The sequence below is a fragment of the Dermacentor albipictus genome, chromosome 2, assembly GCF_038994185.2.
Source record: "Dermacentor albipictus isolate Rhodes 1998 colony chromosome 2, USDA_Dalb.pri_finalv2, whole genome shotgun sequence".
In the NCBI taxonomy this organism is placed as follows: Eukaryota; Metazoa; Arthropoda; class Arachnida; order Ixodida; family Ixodidae; genus Dermacentor; species Dermacentor albipictus.
This window is the reverse complement of record NC_091822.1, coordinates 201,614,626-201,639,298: the sequence shown is the minus strand read 5'-3', so window position 1 is coordinate 201,639,298 and position 24,673 is coordinate 201,614,626. Positions and strand designations below refer to the sequence as shown.

The 24,673-nt window shown below is 47.5% G+C and overlaps 1 protein-coding gene across 1 annotated transcript in view; it reads right to left on the bottom strand.

Annotated features, from left to right (window-relative positions):
* Nucleotides 1-594: 594 nt before the first annotated feature.
* The window catches only part of LOC135904508 (uncharacterized), a 40,289-nt gene continuing 16,210 nt past the window's right edge, over nucleotides 595-24,673 (bottom strand). Inside the window, exon 4 of the mRNA XM_065435292.1 lies at nucleotides 595-856. Within this exon, the coding sequence (XP_065291364.1) occupies nucleotides 595-856 (262 nt within the window). The remainder of the gene's footprint in view (nucleotides 857-24,673) is intronic.

Below are 24,673 nucleotides of genomic sequence, written 5' to 3'. Positions count from 1 at the left end.
GGCTGAGAGGACGAAGAAAAAAATTCACCGACGATTACGATACTCCTTAACTTGAAATTTGAGCGCTACTCTTTATGCTTTCATTTTCCCCATATATTGGCTGGCGCAGACAATCTGTCTCGGGCGTCACGTTACAGGTGAAGTGTGGCGTGAATGCCTGGCTAATCTGGAGATCACGAGAGGCTGCTCGTGGGTGACGCGTGGGCGCAATTCACAGCAGCCGCCGCAGACGGACCTACCAGACGACGCGCGCTACTGTGGCGCCATCGCGTAGCCATTGTCGCCGCGCTTTCCTTCTCACGCTTTCGCCATACCCTCCGCGTTCCTCCTCGCGTCTTTTATCCCCCGTTGCGTTCCGCATTCGCTCTTTTACTCATTTGCTCGGTTACGCCGACGTCGACGCTCGCCGCAGGAACGGGCGCCCAAGAGCTCAGATCTAAAACAAGAAAGCACGAAGAAGAGGAAGTGTTATTTTGGGTACACCGTCCTCATGTAGTGAGAATTTCATGGCACAGCAACCATTCAAACAGCTCCCACGCAGCACTACACTGTTGAGTCGCGTGGGGTACATTCGCAGACATCACTTGTCCAGGCCTATCTACGTGGTGAGAGCAACGCGGCAGCAGCCGTGAGCAGCAGGCCGGCGGCCGCCGCCCACCGCCGGCGCGGCGGTGCGGTCGGCCCCGCTGCCGAGGCTGCCTCGCTGCACGTCGAGTCGTACGTGTAGGAGGCACAGTGCTCGTGTATCAGCGGCCCCGACATCTTTTCCGTGTAGGTGCGGAAGAAGTCGCGCCCTTCCTCGCCGCACAGCTCCGGCATGTGGACGTAATAGCAGTGCACGTACTCGTTGAACGTGCTGCAACGCCAGAAAAAGAGAGAGAAAGAAAGCTTGTTTTTAACCTTTAATTCACGAAACGAGTATACGCGGAGCTAGTGTCCACCGTTTACTTAGTGTATTGAAAAGTGGTTTCCTTTCTGCGTCATCGTCGGAAAACGTGCGGTGTTTTATGCCTTGGTGAAAGCTGCACGCTCGCAATATCAGAATTCTGGGTCGCAGTTTGTTCGTGCTACGTGAACCATGCACTGTTTTCATGGAGCGGACATGAAGTAAACATGATCAATTAGAGTACAGACTACGCCTCTGAACTAGGGATTCTTTTAAGACATGACACGGAGCTTCTCGTATTGTAATCGTCACTAACGCCTAACAAACGTTTAGTCCCGTCGGGCACTGCGTGTCTCGTCTGCTTGATTGCGCATCGTTACCAAATGACATGACAGCATTAGTTCTCTGCAGTCACCTCTAGAATCTGCCAGACGCCTTGAGATTTTTCACATGAAATAGTGTTCTACTACATGTCCAGAAAAGAGACAATGGCCCGCTATAACAGCGCTTCATTTTACAGGTATACTTTGTATAAGTGCTTGTCGCTGTCTTTTTAAGCCCTATGGTAAGACATTGTCAGCTCCTGACTGGAACCTTGCCATTATCATTGAAAAGGAAGGTGTACAATCAGTGCATTTTACCGGTGCTGACATATGGGGCAGAGACTTGGAGACCCATAAAGAAGATTGAGAACAAGTTAAGGACCGCGCGAAGAGCGATGGAATGAAACATGCTAGGCATAGCGTCAAGAGACAGAAAGATAGCGGTTTGGATCAGAGAGCAAACGGCTATAGCCGATATTATAATTCACATTAAGAGAAAAAAATAGAGCTGAGCAGGTAATGTAATGCGCAGGTTAGACAACCGTTGGACCATTAGGGTGATAGAATGGGTACCACGAGAAGGGAAACGCAGTCCAGGAATGCAGAAGACTACGTGGAGCGATGAAATTAGTAAATTCGCGGGCGCTTGTTGGAATGGGTTGGCAGAAGATAGGGCTAATTAGAGATCGCAGGGAGAGGCCTTCGTCCTGCAGTGGACATAAAATTTGATGATGATGATGATGATGATGATATATTGAATGGCAATTCTTCACCGTGGGCATCGAATACTGGATTCAAAGGAGCCTTTTTTTCTCCTGCGGGAGTCTTATCCATATAATGTTCCACGTGAGCCTATACTGAGCCATCTAACTTTTATTTCAACTGATAAAATGAAAACGTGCATATGTACTACAGCTGGTGCAGAGAACAGAATTGTGAGTAACAGCTTGACGTTTTAAATATATGATGCCATATTTCAGTTCTACCCTCAATTTTCGTTTTCATAGACTAGTGAAAGGGCGTGTAGGCATGTCAGCCTCCGTCTTGCAGTTAAAAGCCCGCGAATACGCGCAAAATTGTCGCGCAACGGGCGGCTCCAGGCAATTTGCGTGCATTCACTGGCTTCTTTCACGCTCGAAAAACACCTTTATGAAGCACGTATTGGGCAACAGAAAGCTGTATCGGAAGTTTTTCATGTCACTCTACAATTTTATCACTGGCACTTTTCATCTGATTATAATCGTTTAGAAGTTTATTTATTAATTATGACTAACTATGTAATTAGGAGGAATGCAAAGAATAGTTTGAGTATCTGGAAACGAAGCCAAACAACATTAACTTTGTTCTGTCCAGCAAGGTGGCATTTGCATATCTCAAAATCTTGATGCATGATAGTTGGGACACCATTTATAGCAAGTAGCTCATAGTACCATATCATAATCGCCTGTCACCTACATTTCCCTCCCCTCTATTTCCCACTTCCCTGAACTCCAGTGAGGAGTAACAGCATAAAAACACGCTCTCCAGGCCGACTTCTCCTCCTTCCTCTTCATTAAAACGTACTACTCCTCCCCCTTGTCAAGATGCAGAAGGAATTAAAATGTGATGAGTAATTCTGAGAAAACAACTGAGATAATGGATAAATAATCAAAAAGAACAGATTTGACCATCTTACACGGTATGCAGAAAACTGTCGCTCTACCTGCAGCTACCGTCAGGGACAATACATCTTTTCTGCTCCACCGTTTCCTTCTTCGTCATGGACGATCTCGGGAATTGCTGATCGAAAGAGGCCGCGTGTTTCTGTCGTATGTGATTGAAGCCCCTGCTTACTCAATGCTGCGTTGTTCATCGAACTAACACAGCGTACCATCCTCAAACTAATGGGCTTACGGAGCTTTTCAATCGAACCCTTGGTGACATGCTCTCCAGATACGTTTCGTCGGATCATGCAAACTGGGACATCATTTTCTCATACGCATATAATACGGCTACGCAAAGTGCTACAGGAGTTCCTCTTACTTTCTCCTCCATTGTCGCAATCCTTCCCATACCATCGATACTGTTTCACCCTACCAACCAGACGCATCAGAACGTGCTTCCGTTTCGGCTGTCGCGAGATATGCCAAAGAATGCTGTCAGTTAGCCCGCAGCGATCAATAACGACAGAAATACAATCTTGATGGCGACAATACCATCACGAACTTCGATCCTGGCACATTGTCTGGCTGTTCGTGCCTTGTACCACGTCTGGATATTCGCCAAAACTTCTATTGACGTATGAAGGACCATACAGCATCGTCGAACGCACTTCTGCGGTCAAAAATGTCAACGAGCCACTTCAATCGGCACGCGCCGCCGTGGACCTGACGTTGTTCGCATTCACAGCCTCAAACGACCCACTCGTCCGCACGCCTCGTTGCCCAGCCGCACCCCCGGCGCAATTGTGTTGAACAGGAACAGCGCACGCAGAAGAGAAACCAAATCGCCGATTCGATGCCTGCAGCCGGCCGGATCGTCAGTGCTTGGCGCGAGTGTGAACCGTTCAGGTTTCCAGCTGTTCTTGTTCGGCGTCGCTTGACTGCTGGCTTACACGTGACGCTGCCTGTTGAACTGTTGAATATACTCCTTTACAAAATAACTAAGTAAATTATAAATAAGTTGGTGAGCTCATGCTTGTACCTATTTCAAGTGTCATCGAGGAAATGGGCTTTGCTGCAAAAGACGATAATATTCACGGAAGCATCGCCCTTCGAAGGATGAAACATTGGTGTTCAAGAATATGTTCACGCGTATCCACAAGAAGGCGCAGTTCCGCACTACAGGCGTAGCATCGATTGCGGTAGCAAACTAGTGGACAACTATATGGAGTAAGGATAGTGCTGCCGTATAAAGTTGTAAACATAGGCATACTAACCAAAATAACAAGCGTAGTGCCACACGGGCACAATAAGCACACATGAATACATCTCACTCGATGACCGTGGAAATTCCCTGTCAAGACGCTGGAGTGAGGAAGTGCGGCAGCCGCAGCGAGCGAACGACTTTCGTGCAGCGCCTCGCATCAACGCGAACTAAGCAGCGAAAACCCAGTGCGCGGCGGACTCTGTCCCCATCGCAGATGGCTTTCAAAGTGCAGCGTTCCGGGCGGGCGCACGCGGCGGAAGACGGCTCGCGTCCTCCCCACTTTCCTTCCTTTTGTGCGCGAAATTTTGCCGCGATCGCCGGCTCACTCTCACACGCTTTCAATCGCACACACAGCAAAAGACGCGTGGGAACGGTTTTATCTAAAGTTCCTTAATCTTCGTAAAGTGGTGCCACGCTTTCAAGAATGCCGCCTCCTCCTCGCGCGCTCTGGCCGAGGCCACCGCCGCGTCGCTATTGGCCTAATAGCATCACGTGGGCCTTCGCGTCTTGCTTCAGCGCCATTTTTGTTCGAGAAGCGTCTACGGAGTGTCAATGAGCGCATGTTGGCGCCGTTGCTGCGCTCGAGCAGTGTAGGCGGCGCCACGGTCGAGGAGGGAGCGTGAAAGAGAGAAGAAACGAGGAGGAGTGAAGGCGGAGGAAGAGAGTGTCACTACTTCACGAAGAAAGGGGGCTTTAGTTTTATCGCCCTTGCACTGTATACGGAATCTCACGGCGACGGTGGAAATGCGCTTGGAATGTCCCTATAATTGCTATCGCAATAAAACCGTTACGTTAGGCTCTGAGGCAATGTGCATGCACAGACTGATATATTTTCAACAGTTAAGAATGGGAAAGAAATTATTTTAAAATCTAAGAATGCTGACCTGCTCCCACTGAAATAAAAAAAAAGGAACAGCAAATTATTAAGTGCCCTACTAGCAAATCTGGTTGTTGAAAGCAAATGAAGCTGATTGATGTGGCTTTGCTGAATCACAGCCCAATTTTTAGCGAAGCAGTTTCTTTCGAGTAGTTGAAATAAAATCAGTTGCTTCGAATTAAATCACATAATTTAAAGCATTGACCCTATATGACTGGTCCTTTTGTAACATTCCAGCATATAACACCATTCGGACACTTGGTAAATAAATTTTACAAGTGCAGTAATTCACCCATGGACATTTTACTTCGCGAGAATATAGGCCATAATACTTCCCCCATTTTCACCAGATAAGATCTTGCAGTTTACATGTCCGCGAGGGCTCCTAAAAGACTGTCATAACGCTTTGCATTGCCCGAAAACGTAATTTACTACTATAACCTGTAATTAGCCCACACACTTCGAACTTTGTTTACACGTTACCTATGACATGCTTCTAATTTTAAGCAAGTATAAGCGATGTGCATATTGTAGTTAATCGAGGACACCGTAGAAAGCTACCGCGAACCTGGAATAAGGGTAAAACAAGCGAACAGAAGGAGATTTTAGCAACTATTTGCAACACATCTGGCGAAGAAAGTTAGTTTCGCCACACATTGCACTAAACATGACCTCGGCTTCCTGTAAGCATAAACTTGGTGAAAATAATAACTTTGTTTACCGCAAGACAACGGACACAAGAGAGACGACAGGACAAAGCGCAATAGTTATCTCTGGTCATTGGAAACCATATCTGATAACGGCAGTATGATACTTTTGAACACTCGCTGAAATTTTTAGCAAGAAAATAGTTTAATTTATACGTATTGGTTTTCGCACAAATATTTTCCTTGGCCTTTCCCCTATTTTCGCTAAATTCATGCTCGGTGACATTTGTTGTTCTGCCAGAGAAACGGCTGAATTCTGCGCGCTCGGATAGCGCCCTTGACGACCCGGAGCGCTAGCATTTGCAATTTACTGCGAAAGCAGCGATAAACCCGTCCTTCTTAAACTTTTGCCTACATTACCTGGCTATTATTTTCACCAAACAAAAACAAGATGTCTGCTTTAGTTCACCGAGGACAGCGGGCGAACATCGTCTAGCGCATCGAAATACCGACATAAGAATGGTTCACGAATTTTTTAACGTTTCTAACGAAGCAGGCAGCGTCAAAATTTTGGGACACATTACACTTACATGCATTACACTCCCCGTTTCCGCTAGATATGCAGGTTGTGTAAGGCAGAGTAAGGCAGTGGGAATTGTAGCCAAGGACGGTGGCGCGTTATCTGGAAACATTTTTTCCAGAATTGCTTTTTTTTGCAGATCCTGTGTTTGATCTACAGGAATTTAACCTGGCACACAGATTTTGCATATTGGTCCCCCTATTGTTGCTAATATGATCTTGGTTCCATTTATAATTGTGCAACTGTTGCTTTCAAAATGTTACACCGCTCTTATAAGTAAATCATGCGTGCTCTGGAGCACTTGATTACGCAATTTATTGCCGATGACGTAAATAACGGAAACACTATCAGTTATCCGCACGCATGACCCCTAAATTGCACGCGTTTTATTTTTGCAAAATGTAAACTTTGTTTAACACAATGTTCCTTCTGGACAGATTGTGAAACATACCCTTAAAAGTTCACATAACGCTTTCGAGCCCATGTTTAAGAATTTTTTAAATAATATGTATTGCAATCCGCAGGCATTTCACTTCGCACACTAATTTGTCAAAGAAGTTTTTCCTACGTGTTTGCTTAATGTGATCTTAGTAGCGCTATATTAGAGAAGCGGGTTGCATTTATCCGCATATGTAAAATACATTTATAACGCTCGATGCAAAGCGCGTACATAAGAAGGCCTAATTCATTGGAAAATGTCGCAATATTCCTACTGACTTTCACTGCACGTCACTCATTGCGTGGTGCTTACTCTCGCCAAACAGAAACTCTGCTTTAAATTCCCTGAGGACTGCTGGCGAACATCGTATCACACATGGAAATACAGAAAAGACGAGAATTCAAGAATTACTTGCGACGATATTAATCGAGCCAGATTCGTTGAAATCTCGGGAGGATGGAGGAGGAGGACGGAACATTATTATTGCAGAAACCGTTGCGCGGCTTATTCCTGGGTGGTTCCCTCTGACGGGGCTCGACTGGCGATCGCGGCTCGCCGGGCCTGGTCGAGGGTCGCCAGTTGGCTTCCCAGGTCCAGTTCGGAGAGTCTCGCCTCCCAAGACCACGTAGTGAGTGTGTGTGCTTTGACTCGCGGCGAAATTGCGTCGGGACACGTCGCATTTATGATGCTCCCCATTTCTGTTAAACGTAAAGATTGTGTAACATAGAGATATTTCCACGCATTGCAAAACGTAGCTAAGAACCGCGGCGTGACATTTGGCAACACTTCTGTTTTTCAAAAGCTTTTTGCAAGATCTGCGTTTGATTCACATTCACTTACTTTTGCACACTGATTTTCTATAATCGTCTTCTTATTGTTGCTAAGTTTGAACTTGGTGGCATTTGTAATTTATACAAAGGCTGCTTGCAAAGTAAATCGTACAGCTCCGCCGCACTTGATTACGTAATTCATTGCAGAGGACTTAATCAACCGAAACACCATCGTTTTTGCGTACCCCTGACCCCTAAGGTACCCCTTATTTTCGCTAAATATCAACTTTGTGTTACGAAAAGCTCTCTCGTACAGTGGAAAACCGCCTAACAAGTTCACACAACACTTTCGAGCACATCGTTGAGGAATGTTTTATAAAATGTCGTATTTATGGCACAGGCATTTCACTTCGCACATTTCGCACAATTTTGCCGTTTTTCCTACATGGCTGCTAAATTTAATACTGGTTATGCGTGTTGTGCGAGTGCAGGTGGCTAAATTTCGCTCCACTCATAACTTGCACTCATAATGCTCCAGAGTGCTTGCATAAGTCATTTATTGGACAACCCACAGTAAACCCACTCACTTCGACCTTTGCCAGCACATCGTCGATTGTCTGGTGCTTCACTGAGCAGAAATCCGAGGGCAGTGAGCGAACGTCCTATAACGCATAAAAATTAGAAAAGGACGAAGGTTCAAGAATTATTTGTAATGCTCCTAATTAAGCCAGTAACTTTGAGATTTTGAGATATATTGTACTTAACGGGCCTCATATTTTCCGTATGTATGAAAATTGTGTAATGGAGGGTTGCTTTCGGGCATTGGGAAACGTACCAAATGCCGGCAGCGTGACACATTAGGCGCTTTCTTTTCATAGCTTTATTGCAAAAGCTGTATTTCATCGAAACGCATATAAATTCGTACACAGATTTTCCATAATGGTCCACCTATGTTGCAAAGTCTGACCTTGGTGGCGTTAGTAGTTATACAACGGCTGCTTGCAAAATCTTGCGTCGCTCGTAAAATCAACCTTATGTGCTCTGGAGTGTTTTATTACCAAATTTAGTGCAGGACATAATCATGCGAAACACTATCAATTTTGTGTACACATTACTTATAACGTACCCTTATTTTCGCTAAATGTAAGCTGTGCAACAATGTTCCCTCGGGAACATTGGGAAAGAGACTAAATAGTTTAAATGACGCTTTCAAGCAGACATTGAAGAATGTTATTTAAAAAAAAAGGTTCTATTTAATCCATAGGCGTATCACTACGCACACTAATATGTGGTAGTCTTTACTGCATCCTTGCTAAATTTGATCTTGGTGGTGTCTGTAGCTATGTCAAGGCAGCGGGCAAAATTTTGCGCTTCTCGGGAAGCCTCGAGCTCGCTTCTCCCCGACGCCGCCCCAGCGGCGGGTCCCGCCGGGGACCTTCTCCATCGGCGTCGCAGCCGCTGGGAGGCGGCTCTAAAAAGTTCAGAGTTGGCAGACCAACTCTGGGCCGTCCGGCAAGCCAAAGATGCCGCCCGAGTCCAAGGACTTGGAGCCGCCACCTGAGGCCACCACAGCGAAATTGCCGGCCATTCATTAATAAAGTTCATTTTCTCTCTCTCTCTCTCATAAGAGAAAGTGAGTGCTCCAGAGCTCGTGCAAAAGTGAAATATAGTAAAGGTTGCCGAAAAAGCGCTATGCCTGCACGTCACTCCTGGGCCTTATTTTCACCGAACAGAAACCAGGTGCCTCATTTAGTTCACTGAGGACACTGGGCGAGCATCGTGTACCGCATTAAAATACTGAAAAGAAAACAGGGTTCAGGAAATGTTTAGGGTCACGTCGCAAGATTTAGGGACACGTCACAATTAGGATGCCCCCCCCCCCTCATGTTTGTTAAATGTACGGATTGTGTAACGCACAGTTTTTTCCATGTATTGGGAAACACTACCAGGAATAGCGGCGCGACATTTGGCAGCACTCCTCTTCAGAAACTTTTTGCGAGAGCTGTAGCTGTTCCACACACATTTAACTTCGTACACAGATTTTCGTATCCGTCCGCATGTTTTTGCTAAGTTTGAACTAAGTAGCTTATATATTTGTGTAATGGCAGCAGGTTGTAATGGCAATCATACATTGCTTGTAAAACACACTTCAGGGCTGCTATACGTTTGCGTACCTAGTTTTTTGAAAAAGCCGATTTTCACCCATAAATTTCTAACTACGCGTATCCATAGGCTATAAGCTCCACTTATTTTCATGAAATATAAACAAGTTGAATTGTCCAGTTTACCGAGCACGCCGTAGAAGCGAATTACAGACCAGTTACGGAACATGAAAGTGAAAAAAAAACAACGATAGTTTGGTAGTTATTTGTAACATTTCTGTTTAAACTAGGAACGCAAAAATATTGACAAACACTGAATTTAGCATTCCAACTAATTTCACCGAAATTTATATTGATGTCTACACTGGGACAACTACTCAAACTCGATGCTTGAACCTCACATCACTCTAGTGGTTAGCCTATAACAGACAAACTGCTGCTGATGTGTTCATCAGATATTTAACACTTTCAGGCGCTGTGTGCTCATGTGCGTCCGCCAAGATAGTGCATCGACAGCAAAAGCATTGATCAAAGGAATGCTATATTGTGACGGGTATAACGTGTATATACAGATTATTACTATATACAAGGTTACAGCAGCCACAAGCAATGGTTACTCATGCAAGGCTATCGCATCTCTTAGGCCACCTCGTCGCCGTAGTCTTCGTCCAGCCGACAGTAACATCCCGTTCATTGTATCGTGGCACTACACCCATAACGTTACTATAACTACCCCCCGCCCCCCCCACGCGAAGTGAGAGCGCTGACCCGCTGCTTGTTATGACGGACCACAGTGGCCCGTTACGTACGGTTTAAGTCTTGCTACGCGAACGATACCAGAGGGCGGTTGCGTAGCCGTAGCTGCATAACCACAAACGCGTCATCTTGAAAATGGGATATGTAGTTGGGAAAGAGAGCAAGGAGTGCAAAATGGCCAGTAAAAATTTGGACGCTGAACAAATAACAAATATAGTCACTAGAGTCGAGGAAGAACTTGGCAAATGGCCAATAGTTTGAATATGGTTAGCTTCTAAGTGTAATAATGACAGAAACACGGAAAGAGAAAGAACCTGTTCGTTGGAAAGGAAGAAAGAAACCGAAAAGCTGATGGAGGGAGATACGAGAAGCGATCGCCGAACGACAGAAAGCATCCCGATAGCACAGGCAGGCAAAGGAGGCGCCACGAGGCAAGATGAGGTTCCCGTTAGGGTGATTAACATACTAGGAGCAAAAAGTAAGGAAGCTCTGGTGAAAGCAGTCCAAAAACTTTAAAAGATAGACGAATACCAGACAGTTGGCGACAAAGTAGAATGAATTTTATTTATAAAGGTAAGGGGGGGGAAGATAGAATTCACTTGTACAGACCATTGACCATTACATCGGTAATATACAGGCTAGCAATGCAGATAATAATGGGCAGAGAATAATGGCATTTTGGAAGAACTTCACATTGGCTTCAGAATAGGTAGGCGTTTAGATGATAACTTATTTGATCTTACTTAGTGTCTTGCATATCAAAAGTAGAAAGCAGACCACTATATCTGGCCTTTTTAGACATTACAGGAGCCTATGACAACGTAGACCGCAGCATCTTGTGGGATATTCTGGAAGGGGAAGGCTTAGGTGACGATTGTGTACAGCTTTTGAGAGAGATTTACCTAGAACATACCACTTGCGTTGAATGGGAAGGGATGAGGAGCGAGGAGAAAGTTCATATCAACATGGGACTGACACAGAGGTGCCCTTTATCTCCAATGCTGTTTGCGATGTACATGGTGAGGATGGAAAGGGCTCCAGTAGGAAGAAATGTCGGGTTTAATCTCTCATACAAACAGGCGGGTACAGTAGTAGAGTAGCAGCTTCCAGAGAGAGAAGAAACTTTATTAATGAATGGCCGGCAATTTCGTTGTGGTGGCCTCAGGTGGCGGCTCCAAGTCCTTGGACTCGGGCGGCATCTTTGGCTTGCCGGACGGCCCAAAGTTGGTCTGCCAACTCTGAACTTTTGAGAGCCGCCTTTTGAGGTCCCCGGCGGGACCCGCAGCTGGGGCGGCGTCGGGGAGAAGCGAGCTCGAGGCTTCCCGTACTGTGGTAACGGCCGCGATTACGGACGCGTCGCGAACGGATGTGGTCCCATTACCGTGGTTGCCGGCACATTCCCAGAGCATATGTCGCAGCGTTGCTCGCTGTCCGCAAGCTTTACAGGCATCTGTTGGATATAAACCTGGGTAGAAGTGATGTAGGACCGCGGGGCTAGGGTAGCTGTGCGTCTGGAGCAAGCGTAAAGTTACGGCCTCATTCCTGTTTAACTTGTCGTGTGGTGGAGGGAATGTGCGTCTTTGGAGTCTGTAGTGTTGGGTGAGATCTCTGAACGTGGTCAGGCGATCGCCCCACGCCCATTGTGATTGTTGTTGCTGTGTTTATGTTGTAGTGTCCCGATCCGGCATATCCGATGCCCCGCTCTCGGGGGCGGAGGCGGCCACATAATCAGCGGCGGCTCGGCGTGTGAGTCCTCGAGCCGTGGCGTGGGCCACCTCGTTGCCCGCGAGCGGGACATCGGTGTGTGCCGGGGTCCAGAGGAGGAAGACTGTAGAATTTTGGGATTGCGAGGGCGATGACGAGCCGCCGTCGTCACAAATTTGGAGTATGCGGACCGCTTCCCGCGAGACGCGACCGCGCGCGAAGCCGCGGATTGCCGCCTGCGAGTCGCTGATCACGATCGCAGCGCTAGGCACCGTGGCCAGTGCTAGAGCTATTGCGGCTTCTTCGGCCGCTTCCGTGTGTCCTGTGGTCACTGTAGCGCTCGCGAGGCACTTAACCGTGTGGTCTACAACCGCGATCGCGTGTGCACTTTTCTCTCCTTCATATCGCGCAGCGTCTACGTACACCGCCTCGTTGTTGTTGCCAAACTTCTGCTGAAGGTCTCTGGCTCGTTTGTTGCGCCTCGCGGCGTGGTGCGTCGGGTGCATGTTTTTGGGAAGCGGCGGGATGATCAGGCGGTCGCGGACTGAGGCCTGAAGCGCCATCTTTTCTCCATGCTGAGCGTGGTACGCGATGCCTAGTGTCTCGAGGATGCATCGACCTGTCTTTGAATTAGATAATCGTTCGTACTGCGCAATGTCGTGCGCCTCGATTAACTCGTCAAGTGAGTTGTGAAGCCCGAGCTCCAGAAACTTGTCGGTGCTCGCGTTGAGTGGAACGCCGACCGCCCTCTTAAAAGCCTTTCGTATCATGCATTCGACCTTGTTTTTTTCGCACCCTATCCACTTAAGGTAGGGGGCAACATACGTTATGCGGCTTATCGCGTACGCCTGCACGAGACGGATCGCGCAGTCTTCACGCATACCATTGCGTCTATTCGTGATGCTACGCAAGAGTCGGATCGTGTCATCTACCGAACGACGAAGTCTTCGCACCGTCTCTCCGTTATGGCCACTTGCCTGCAGGTGTAAACCCAGGATTCTAATTTTGTCTACGTGCGGTACGGGAGTACCATCTGCCAATATAATACGTATTTTGGAGTATTCCCGTTCTTCGTCGCGCAGGGTTTTACGCCCTCTCCTTGTGGGTTTGTAGATTAACAGTTCGGACTTGGTAGCCGAGCACTCGAGGCCCGTTCCACGCAAGTAATTCTGGACCGCATCTACCCCTGCCTGTAGCGTTCGCTCGACGTGACCGTCACATCCTCCCCCGGGAACCCAGAGGGTGATGTCATCCGCGTATAGACTATGATGCAATCCTTCAACTTCTGTTAATTTCTCGGGTAGACCGAGTAGAACTAAATTAAAGAGTAATGGTGATATGACGGATCCTTGCGGCGTGCCAGGTTTATTTTATGCGGACGACATTGTGTTGCTAGCTAACAAGCAAAGTGATTTGCAATGTCTGGCTAATATCTGTGGACAGGAAGGCAACAATTTAGGTTTGAAATTTAGTGTTAGAAAATCAGGTGTTATGGTATTCAGTGAAAACCATTTTTTTTTAAATGGCAAAAACAGTGGCGATACAGGTCCAGGAAATAACTCGGGTAACAGAATATAATTACCTTGGTATATGGATAAATGAAGGCAATCCCAGTTGAAAAACACAACAGGAAATTTTAAGAGTCTGTCGTATTTTGGGACGTTGTTTCTGTAGTTCTGTTGCCTGTAGTTCTGTTGCCTGTAGTTCTGTTGCCTGTAGTTCTGTTGTCTGTAGTTCTGTTGTCTGTAGTGTGACGTCCTGTAGTAGAAAGTTGTGTAGTTCTTGATCAATATTTAATTAAAAATTGACAGAGACGTCCGTAAGGTTATGTAAATTTGTTAGTACAAAAAAGAAAAACATAAAAGTTAAAAAAAAATTAAAAAAAAAAAACGTCGTCGCCTAGGATTCGAACATGCGACCTCACGATTCCGAGCCCGGCATCTTACCACTGCACCACCCCTGACATGCTTTCCGAGGGTACGTTTTGGCCATGTGAACAGTACGACGAGCCGATGCGCTGATGTTTACATTTGCATTTTGAGAGCCAAGATCCGCTATCACTCCACCGCGTCAAGTGCCGCATCTCTAGAAGAGCAAGAGTGTTCGTACCATCGACGTACATCTTGCAGTGCTAGAACATCGATTTTGATGTACGATATCCTTATTAAATAAGACATTCAGAAATAGACAACGTTGACTTTTAGGGTTATTACTGCTAGTTTCGACAGTTGTCTCTCGTTCTTTACACTTTTGAGCGCGCATATAATTCGTGTGTTGAATGCAAAATAGCTAATGAACATTCGTGGATGAGAGTTCTTTCTGACAGCATACTGGCTTCTCACGGCAGCACTGTACCAGATTAATGAGACCCGAGCGAGACAGCTTTTCACGCAACTTTGTGGAACAACCCAAATCTTCTTTTCCGCTTCGCATAAGCTTGTGAAATATTCCTGGGAAATTAACTAATGTGTCAGTGTAACAGCACATGTAAGTCCACAGGCCTGTGTGCCACATCTTACAAAAAAAAACGGATACGCAGCCATTCCCGCAGATGGTATGATTTTGATCAGTGGCCGATTTTGAGGTGGCCGGTAGGGCGTTGGTGGTGCCGCGTCGTCACGGCACAATTGTAACTATTCGCCACGTCGACTTTATTACCGGTGTCGGCGCCATCAGCATTGCCGGCTTCAGAGAAGCGCGAGAAGCCCGACTTCAGAACTCTTGTTGTCGCGACAGAATGCTTCTGTTGCGAAATCAGAATTTCTGTCCTAATGTCAGAAATGTCTCCCAATTAAGAAATGTCAACGACTTCTGTCGTACAACAGAATTTCTGTAGTTGCGACAGGAATTCCTTTTGTCTTTTTCAACCGGGCACTACAGAAGCTTGTCGCATCACACAATTTCAGTGCACTTCTGTTGTCATCATTGGGTACATGTTCCGCCGATAGGTTTCCGTTGTGGAACAGTTCTCTGTAGTACAACAGAAGTTTGTCCATTACTTCAGGAACACTTCTGTTATGACATCTGGGGGCCTGTTGCAATGATAGGCTTCTGTCGTACAACAACATTTTTCTGTAGTACAACAGAAGTTGGTCGCATTACTTCAGGAACACTTCTGTTGTGACAATTGGGGGCCTGTTGCCACAATAGGTTTCTGTAGTATTTCAACAGCTCTCTGTAGCACTACAGAAGTTTTTCGGGTTACTTCAGGAACATTTCTGTTGGGACAACAGGGTGCCTGTAGTGATGACAATTTTTTCTGTAGTACTACAAAAATCTGTTGTAGAGCTTCAGCTTTCTGTTGTAACAACAGACATACGACAGACTATACTTCTGTAGTAGCAACAACAAATGTCTGTTGTACATCAGAAAAGTCTGTCGCTCCATCAGGAATCTGCAGTTACTACAGAAAAATCCTGTTGTACAACAGAAATTTCTGTAGTACTACAAAAATCTGTTGTAGAGCTTCAGCTTTCTGTAGTAACAACAGACATACGACAGACAGTACTTCTGTAGTAGCAACAACAAATGTCTGTTGTACATCAGAAAAGTCTGTCGCTCCATCAGGAATCTGTAGTTACTACAGAAAAATCCTGTTGTACAACAGAAATTTCTGTAGTACTGAACACAACCTCTGTTGTCATTTTCAACTGGGATAGACATATGGAAACACAGGAAAAAACAATAACAGTGAAGGGGAAAAGAAATTGCAGCCACAATGAAGCACAGAGCGCTATGGGAATACAATAAGTACGAGGTCCTCCGAGGTATGTGGAAAGGTGTAATGGTTCCAGGACTTAGTTTTGGAAATGCGGTTATTTGCTTTAAATCAGGGCTACAATCAGAACTCGATGGGAACCAAAGGTCAGTGGGTTGCCTCGCATTGGGCGCTCACGCGAAAACTACAAATGAAGCTGTGCAGGTTGATATGGGCTGGACTAGTTTTTAAGTAAGGGAAGCTCGCAGTAAAATTGAGTATGAAAAATGACAGGAATATGGAAGAAAGTAAATGGGCTGGGAGAGTGTTCAGGTATATGTACAGGAAAAACATTGATTCACAGTGGATAAAAAGAACTAGGAAGCTTACCAGCAAGTATGCGGCCTGTAGAGTGGGCAACAAAGAACGTCAAGCGGGAAGTCAGAGAGGCTGAAATAATCTCATGGGTTTGGACAATGGAAAAGAAACCTGCCATGAGTAACTACTTAGGAGGAAAAGAAGAAATCAGGAAAGAAACAATTTATGATAACTCAAATGGAAGCTCATTACTTTTCGAAGCGAGATCGGTATGCCTTAGAACACGCACCTATAAAGCGAAATATAAGAAGGAACAAGAATCATGTGCTTGCTGCGGGAAAGCTAGGGAAACTATGGAGCATGTTTTATTAGAATGTGAAGACGTCTACCTAGAGGTCGATTTAGGCACCACTCGCCTCCTTGAAGCCCTTGGGTTCAGCGAGAGCCGTGGACAAGTAAACATGTTCGCAATAGGCATTACTAAGAGGCGATTGGAGGATTGGTGGAAGAAAAGCAGGGAAACGACAAAAATACGGAGACATACAAAAGCACAGTTCGCAATCAGGGATCAGAAAATATGGTTGCGGGAGTTCATAGAGTCTTTATTTTATTTTTTAAATATTTAACCTAGGTAGGACTGTGTCGACGCGCGCTATGCCCTCGCCATACGCAACGGATGAACTAAGAGCCAGTATAATAGCAAGAGCTTGGTGGCACCACCCACCACCCCGTTCCAAAGGGGACGCTCGTAACATCCATCCATCCACCCATCCTGGCTCGACGACAGGTTCGATTTCGTATGTAACGTCGATGACTTGACGTAGCGCCCTGTAAGGACCGTCGTAGCGGGACAATAACTTTTCACCGATGCGGCGAGACGGAGACCACAGTAGCACGAGGGCACCTGGGGCGTAACTAACGCCTCTGTGGCGACTGTCATACAGGGCTTTTTGGGACGCCTGGGACACTGTAAGCCGTTCGCGAATTGAGTGGTAGAGAAGGTTCACGTCCATACAGAAGATAAAACGGGGAGTAGCCAGTGGTGCCATACCTCGACGAGTTGTAGGCGAAAATAACATACGGCAAGGTAGCGTCCCTGTCGCGGTGGTCAACGGAGGCGTACATTGAAAACATGTCTGCCAAGAGTTCTGTTCAGGCGCTCTTTGGGTCCATTCGTTCGTGGGTGATAAGAAGCTGTGAGCTTGTGGCGGGTAGAGCATGAACGACAGATGTCCTTGATGACACGAGACAAAAAGCACCGGCCTTAATGAGTCAGAAGCTGTCGAGGCGCACCATGATGCAAGATGATGCCATAAAGAAGAAAGTCGGCGACATCCGCGGCGCAGCTGGTTGGGATGGTGTGGGTAATGCGTATCGCGTTGTGTAGTCGGTCGCGACGGCGACCCACTTGTTGCCTGTTGTCGACGTTGGGAAGGTGCTAAGAAGGTCGTGCCCTACATGAAGTTCGGCGGGAATGTCCATAGGATGAAGCAGACCGGTAGGTAGCATAGCTGGTCGCTTGCAGCGGTGGCATTGGTCTCAGCTAGCGACCTATTGTGGCACCGAGCGGTAGAGACCAGACCAGAAGAAACGGCGCCTGACGCGATCATAAGTTTGGGTGACACCAAGGTGACCAGCAGTGGGCTCATCGTGAAGCTGACAGCTGTCTGCAAATGGGCAGGCACGACGAGTAGATGTTCAGGGCCGCCAGGATGCATACTGTGGCGGTAGAAGGTGCCGTAGTGAAGGCAGAACAAGTGGAGTGAAAGGCCGGTTGCGATAGAGCTACGATTGTCGATGATAGAATGTAAAGCCGAGTTGCGGCGATGTTCGTTCCGTATATATATATATATATATATATATATATATAAATATATATATATATATAGCAACGATTTCCGAGATAGATGACGCGTTGGTGTCTTCCTCGCGAACATTCAGGGAATCCACGGGATGCCGTGATAGTCAATCAGCATCTTGATGAAGCTGACCGGACTTGTGTACTACCAAAAACGAGTATTCTGGCAGGTGAAGAGCCCAAGAACCAAGGTGGCCTGTACGGCCTTTGAGCGAAGAAAGCCAACAGGGGGCTTGATGATCCATTACGACGGTAAAGCTGTGGCCAAAGAGGTACGGACAAATTTTGGCGATAGCCCAGACAACAGCAATGCACTCTCGTTTTGTTATTGAGTAATTCTTCGGAGCAGACAGGAGGCGACTAGCGTAAGCAACAACGCAGTCGTGTCCGCTCTGACATTGAGTGAGGAGGGCATCGATTCCATGGCCGCTGGCATCTGTGTAAAGTTCTGTCGGCGCAATCGGATCAAAATGGCTAAAATAGGAGAAGTTGGGAGGGCATCGACAGCCGCCGAAAAGGCAGCAGCTTGGGGCGAGCCCCATGTGAAAGCAGCGTCTTTTTGAGGAGCGCAGTAAGAGGACCCGAAATATCGGCGAAATTACGGATTAAGCGGTGGAAATAAGAGCACAAGGCAATGATGCTTCGTACATCTTTAGCCGAACAACGGACAAGGCGCCTTCTTTCTGTGGTCTTTCTTGTGTGCGTTGTTTCGCGCTAAACAAAGTAATTATGGATTTGCACCAACTAGCCCGCCCACGCATTGTGCTGAAGGGACAAGAAAATTCTTCAAGGCGTGAAGTTTTTCAGGATCGGGCTGGATACCCGCCGCGTTCACGAGATGGCCATGTACGGTTATTTCACGGCGTCCGAAACCATATTTTTAGGCGTTGAGCTGGAGGCAGGCATTGCGGAATACCTCGAGGATCGCGGAAAGGCGATGAAGATGGCTGTCAAATGTTGGTGAAAAAACGATGACATCGTCAAGGTAGCGCAAGGAGGTTGACCATTTCAAGCCACGAAGAAGCGAATCTGTCATGCTTTCGAATGTGGCTGGCGCACTGCAAAGACCGAAAGGCGTGACTTTGAAGTGGCAGAAGCCATCTAAAGTTGCGAATGCGGCCTTTTCGCGGTCCAGTGGGTCAATAGCAATATGCCGCTAACTTGAGCGAAGGTCAATAAAGGAGAAATATTGGGCACCGTGAAGACAGTCGAGTGTGTCGTACATACGAGGCAAGAGAGAAACGTATTTCTTTGTTATTTTGTTGAGGTGTCGATGATGAACACAAAATCGCCAGCTGTCCTTCTTCTTACCAGTACTACAGGAGCGGGACATGTACTAGACGATGGTTCGATGATGCCCTTGGCGAGCATTTTGAAGACTTCTTTTTGGATTGTGGCACGTTTCACAGCGGAAACGCGATAAGTGCGCCAGTGAACCGGTTTACCATCGTCAGTGTAGATAATGTACTGAACCACTGATTTTTGGCCTAAAAGGTAATTTTTAGGTCAAGGATATCGGCAGAGGACAGCAAGACCTGACGAGATCATCTGCTTGCGTAAGAGGGAGATCTGCAGATATCATTTTTTTAAAGTCAAGCTGCATATGGCTATGTGACTTGTCCTTCCGTCGGTCTGTCATCTGTGCGCCGAAAACTCATCCGGCGCAACCCCATGCACATGCGCGAAAAAGAAGCGAAAGAGAGGCTCGCGACTGGCTGCGCCAGTAGGGACGTCGTCGCTCTCCCTCGCAGCCGAGCACGCGCGCAGCAGTTTCTCGTCGGCTCCGAAATGGGTCATACGTCATACGTACTCCTGTGCAGCAGGCAGCTTTCGATCAGCAGCGCCGCGTGCAGAACCGAGAACGAGCTCGTCTACGCCGTGCCGATGCTGCAGCCTGGGCACATGAACAGGCTCGTGCAGCCGAGCGCAAGCAGCAACTACGTACCGAGGATCCGACAGCTTACCAAGCCGTCGTTTAATGAACTGTCGGGATTAACAAAGTGATAAACATCGGGACCGTAAGTTTCAGCTTCGCTGGTCAACCATCTGTATGGAGTGCTTGGGCGGTGACTTGTGAAATCGGCACATGGCCACACGATGGCTGTGAGGGAGTCGGAAACCCTCCGAGGGCCGTCGATGGCTAACACAGAAATGTCGCATTCTTGCAAGGACGACACGGCGACAAGCATAATACCGGCAGGTAACACATGGGTAGAAAGTACAAAAATGCAGGCAGGCTTTGTTTTCGCATACGGTGAGCACAGTGTGCGGGAGGATGACAGAGTACGCAAGAACCACGTCGAGAGTTGGGGAGACAACGTATTCACCATCGCACACAGGAGGAACTCTGCAGAACTTAAGCGGCTGGGAATGTCGGATATTGCGTTGGAGTCAAAAGTGAGTTCCAGTTGAAACACATCTGAGAAGCAGTCGATAAGGCCAGAGTGCGTCGAGAGAAATTCTAGGCTGGGGATCACGTCGTGAGGAGACTGCGCAAACGCGGCAAACCCAAACAGTGGTCTGATGGCCAGCAATGCACACTTGGGCAGTGCACGTTTCAAGAACAGCAGACGTGCTGCCATCAGCGACCCGTACAGTGCTCTGAATAGCCGGCGTAAGAATTTTGCGGAGCTGACTACGGAGAGCAGCGCTCATTATAGAAATCTGCACACTGGTTTTTATGAGGGCCGTAACGGTAACGTCTGGAGGGACAGCGTAAGAGATATACGGACAGTGCGAGTTACATCTTCCGACGCTGTAGACGGCGCAGACATCGCTGGGTCCTCGCATGATGATGTGGAGGCGGTATTAGGCAGCCGAAGGAACTGGCAGGTGATGCGGCGGCTCTTCGCTTGTTCAAAACGTTGACATTCCTTAACTATGGCGTCCACCATCGCAGTCCTTGAATACAAGTAGATTGAACGCGTCGTCGGCTAATACCTTCAATATGTGAAATCTTGTCAGCTTCGGTCATTTTTGTGTCAGATTTTGGACAAAGGCCTAGTACGTCCTGTATGAACGAAATATATGATTCAGTGGTCGTCTGAACGCGGGATCCCAGCTCCTTTTTAGCAGCCCGCTGAAGGCCAGATGGTCTGCCGAACAATTCACGCAGCTTCGCCTTGCAAGCATCCCAACTTGTAAGACCTTTATGCGTCGGGTAGCACACGCGTGCCCTTACTTTCAGGTAGAAAAATCACGTTGGCTAACGTCAGCGTGGGGTCCCACCTGTTGTGGTTGCTGACGCGCTCCTACACGTCGGTCCACCCTTCGACGTCCAAGCCATCCGTGCCAGGACAGGTGCCCGGGTCTCGTGGGTGCAACAGAATGACAGGAGCCGGTGGATGCTGCGCCGTCGTCACCTTGCTGGTCATTGCGGAGCAAGACACGACCGCTTCGAAGTTCCGTACTTGGTTGATGGAGCCGGCACACCGTGAGATTTACCTCGCACCTCTACCAAAAGATGTTACAGGGATACCGCGTATTTACAAGTTATGACAATATACAAGGTTAAAACAGCCCCAGGCAGGGGTGACAGATGCAAGGCCTTCGCACGTGTCTCTGGCCGCTTCGTCGTTGTCATCTTTGGCAGATTGACAGCCCGGTTACTGTCTCATGGCAGCATAAAAAATGTGTAAATGTGTCACATACATCTTTAAACGCTTCTGATTAGAATAGTACTGGAAGTTTGAGAGGCGGTTCTTCGCCGAGCCCAGACCAGCCAGCTTCTGTCACCAGCAAGGCTACACCTCATCAACCCGCACTCATACCCGAGCCCTAAGTGCCCAGCATGCCCGGCCAGAGGTACGGCCGAACATCTTCTGTGGAGCTGCTCTGCCTTTGACACGGCCCGAGAAAGGACACTACGCTACCTGGGCGGGAACCGACCTGGCACCCTGCAGGAATGGCTCGACCCCCCATCGCACATCGGGCTCAAGGACTCAGTCCAGCTTTGGGGTGCTTTTTTGGACTTTTTCAAGGACAAGGAAGGGCCTGGCTGCCTCTTTGCAGAACCGACCTCGGGACCACTCCACCTCGTGGAAGAAGAGAGCACCCCTTTTCTGCCGCAAGGCTTGGCCTATTAAACGCAGAAATAAAGACGTATTAAAAAGGAAGATGTGCAATATGTTTTCTGTAAAACGAGTGGGAAGGTAGACGGCCGCGTGTTTTTGCCCGATGTCAGTATGTCGTTGTATCTAGCGGTTTAACTTCTGTCATTGTTTTTCACTATGCTTCGCACCAGGGATACTTTTCAAATGGCTGTATGGGTGCTTTTAAAGCCTACTACTGCCGCAAAACCTGCTGCTTTTCGGGAGGCACTTCGATTTCCCTCCGAGGAGCCTCCTAACGCATGGATGATATTCTGCGAGTCGAAGCCAGCTCTCCCAACGATTCTCTGTGTCCTCAGACGGGGGCCGTAGTATTACATGGCTGTAGAAATTACAGAGCACCTCCACCACGCAAACAGAAGTGGCCATAACGCCACCTTTAGTGGATACCTTCAAACTGCGGCGTGATAGGGAACGAACAGGCCACGCTGAAGCGAAAACTGCTTTAAATAATGCTTCTGATGTAAGCATTTCTTTCTCACGAACAGACACAATTACCCTACTGCCTCGCGTAATACACAACCGTACGTTGGACCGCTGGACCCAACCAGATCGACGACACAAGCGAGTACACAAATGGGACCAAGAAGTGGTTCGTATGCCTCACAAGCTCAAAAGAAGCCAAAAGAGCACGGTGCACCGGAGTCGGCTTGGTGTCGCATTCGCCAACCGTTATACACATGTGGCAGTGATACTAGCCCAAACTGTGAATACTGTCAGGTACCAGAAACACTTCATCATATATTAACGCGACAGCGTTAAGGAGCTCGTGTCGCAGAAAAACCGGTGTCGTCGGCGTCAGCGGCGTTGGCCGTGAGCGATAAATCCCAGAAGGCACTTCATAAATAAAAAAATGCATCTTGCAAGATGGGCTGGTCGGAACCGAACCAGGGTCTCCGGAGTGTGAGACGCTACCACTCAGCCACGAGTTCGTTCCTTCAAAACGCGACAAAATCGCCTCTAGTGAATGCGGTGTTGCCTTAGAAACGAGCCGTAGAAAGTTACACTGCGGTGTATATCGGTAATTATGACCATGTGACTTACAGAAGTCCCAGTTTCACGAGTAGCGAAGTACGTTGCCGCTACATTTTTTTTGCGCTCTGCGCACACGCAGAGCCATCTCGCGGCAAACACAGAAGACACCTTCCTCGCAATGTATGGCACTGCCCGACACATGGCGCGCCCCTCGCCCCATGATCGCGTCCGCCTTCATGGCGCGTCGGGGCCCGGCTATCTGTGCCGATCGCGACGTTTGGCTGGCGTAGCGTGTTTGAGTAGGCGGTGCGAACGGGGTGCGATAACGCTATCGCGTTCCACTCTTGAAGGCGAAGCTTAAGCGTCCTCCATTTTTTTTGCGTGTGTCCTGCGTACGCGCAAGAACGACAGCAACTTGTCTCTTCCATTGCAGCGATCTATAAGAGACCGCTATCAGACGAGTTTCTTTTAGGTCCTTGGCCTAATGCAGACAGCGCCGCCCCGATAAGAAGTGCCGCTACAACCTTCCTACAATCCACTGGGTTGGACGCACTGGTTTAGACATGCTACAACTCTGTGAACTTGTACATACGCATCTCTTCCTCACACCATCACCACCATTCATCAGCTCTTTTCCTCCACGTACCTTTTCCCCTGTGTAGTGTACCAGGTAAGAGCAAGTTATAACTCACGCCGACCTCTCTGCATTTGTTAAAATAAATCGCCACCCGCCGTGGTTGCTCAGTGGCTATGGTGTTAGCCTGCTGACCACGAGGTCACGGGATCGAATCCCGGCCACGGCGGCCGCATTTCGATGGCGGCGAAATGCGAAACACCCGTGTACTTAGATTTAGCTGCACGTTAAAGATCCCAAGGTGGTCCAAATTTCCGCAGTCCTCCACTATGGCGTGCCTCAGAAAATGGTTGTGGCACGTAAAACCCAATAATGTTTTTAAAAAATAAATCTCTCCTCTTTGTCTCTTGAAAGGCTACTAGACAAGAAATAATTTACGTTCTCATATCTGATTTTCCAGTAGTGAATTTTCGCATGGATTCCACATTCTCTAAGCGTAAGAAAACTCACTAAAGAACGCAAGAATATTAATCTATCTGCAGCTGTACGCTTTTTACCATTCTGAACATCCAACGAATGCAGTTAAAGTACGTTTTCAATGAACAGAATTAATTGGCCCTTGGAAGGGTTAATATGAACGTCCAGAAATTACATATGCAAAAGGTGTCTTCTTGTCCTTGGGCGTTCTCAGGAAAGAAAGCCACGCACGAGGCTCATTCCGCATTATTGTGGCCTCCAAAGCCACCCCGCTTCTCCGGCTGGGTATATCTTTCCCTGGGAAGCCCATCGCAGAAAACTAAGCACTGGGTCTCATTTCTATGCTGCACTAAATGACGCCCTCGATCTGAAGAGTTCGAAACAAAAGCACACACACACACACACACACACACACACACACACACACACACACATATATATATATATATGTGTGTATATATATATATATATATATATATATATATATATATATATATATATATTCAACGAATGCTTGAGGACGTTATTTGCGACCCTAATATCTCTTGGTAGCAATCTGAGCGATTGACGCGTTCTCCTGAGGCCTGCTGTTTTGGCTAATCATCTCTCTAGCAACATCACTACTGCCACCATCACCAGCATACGCTTTAAATGATATTTTTAAGGTGAAAGTC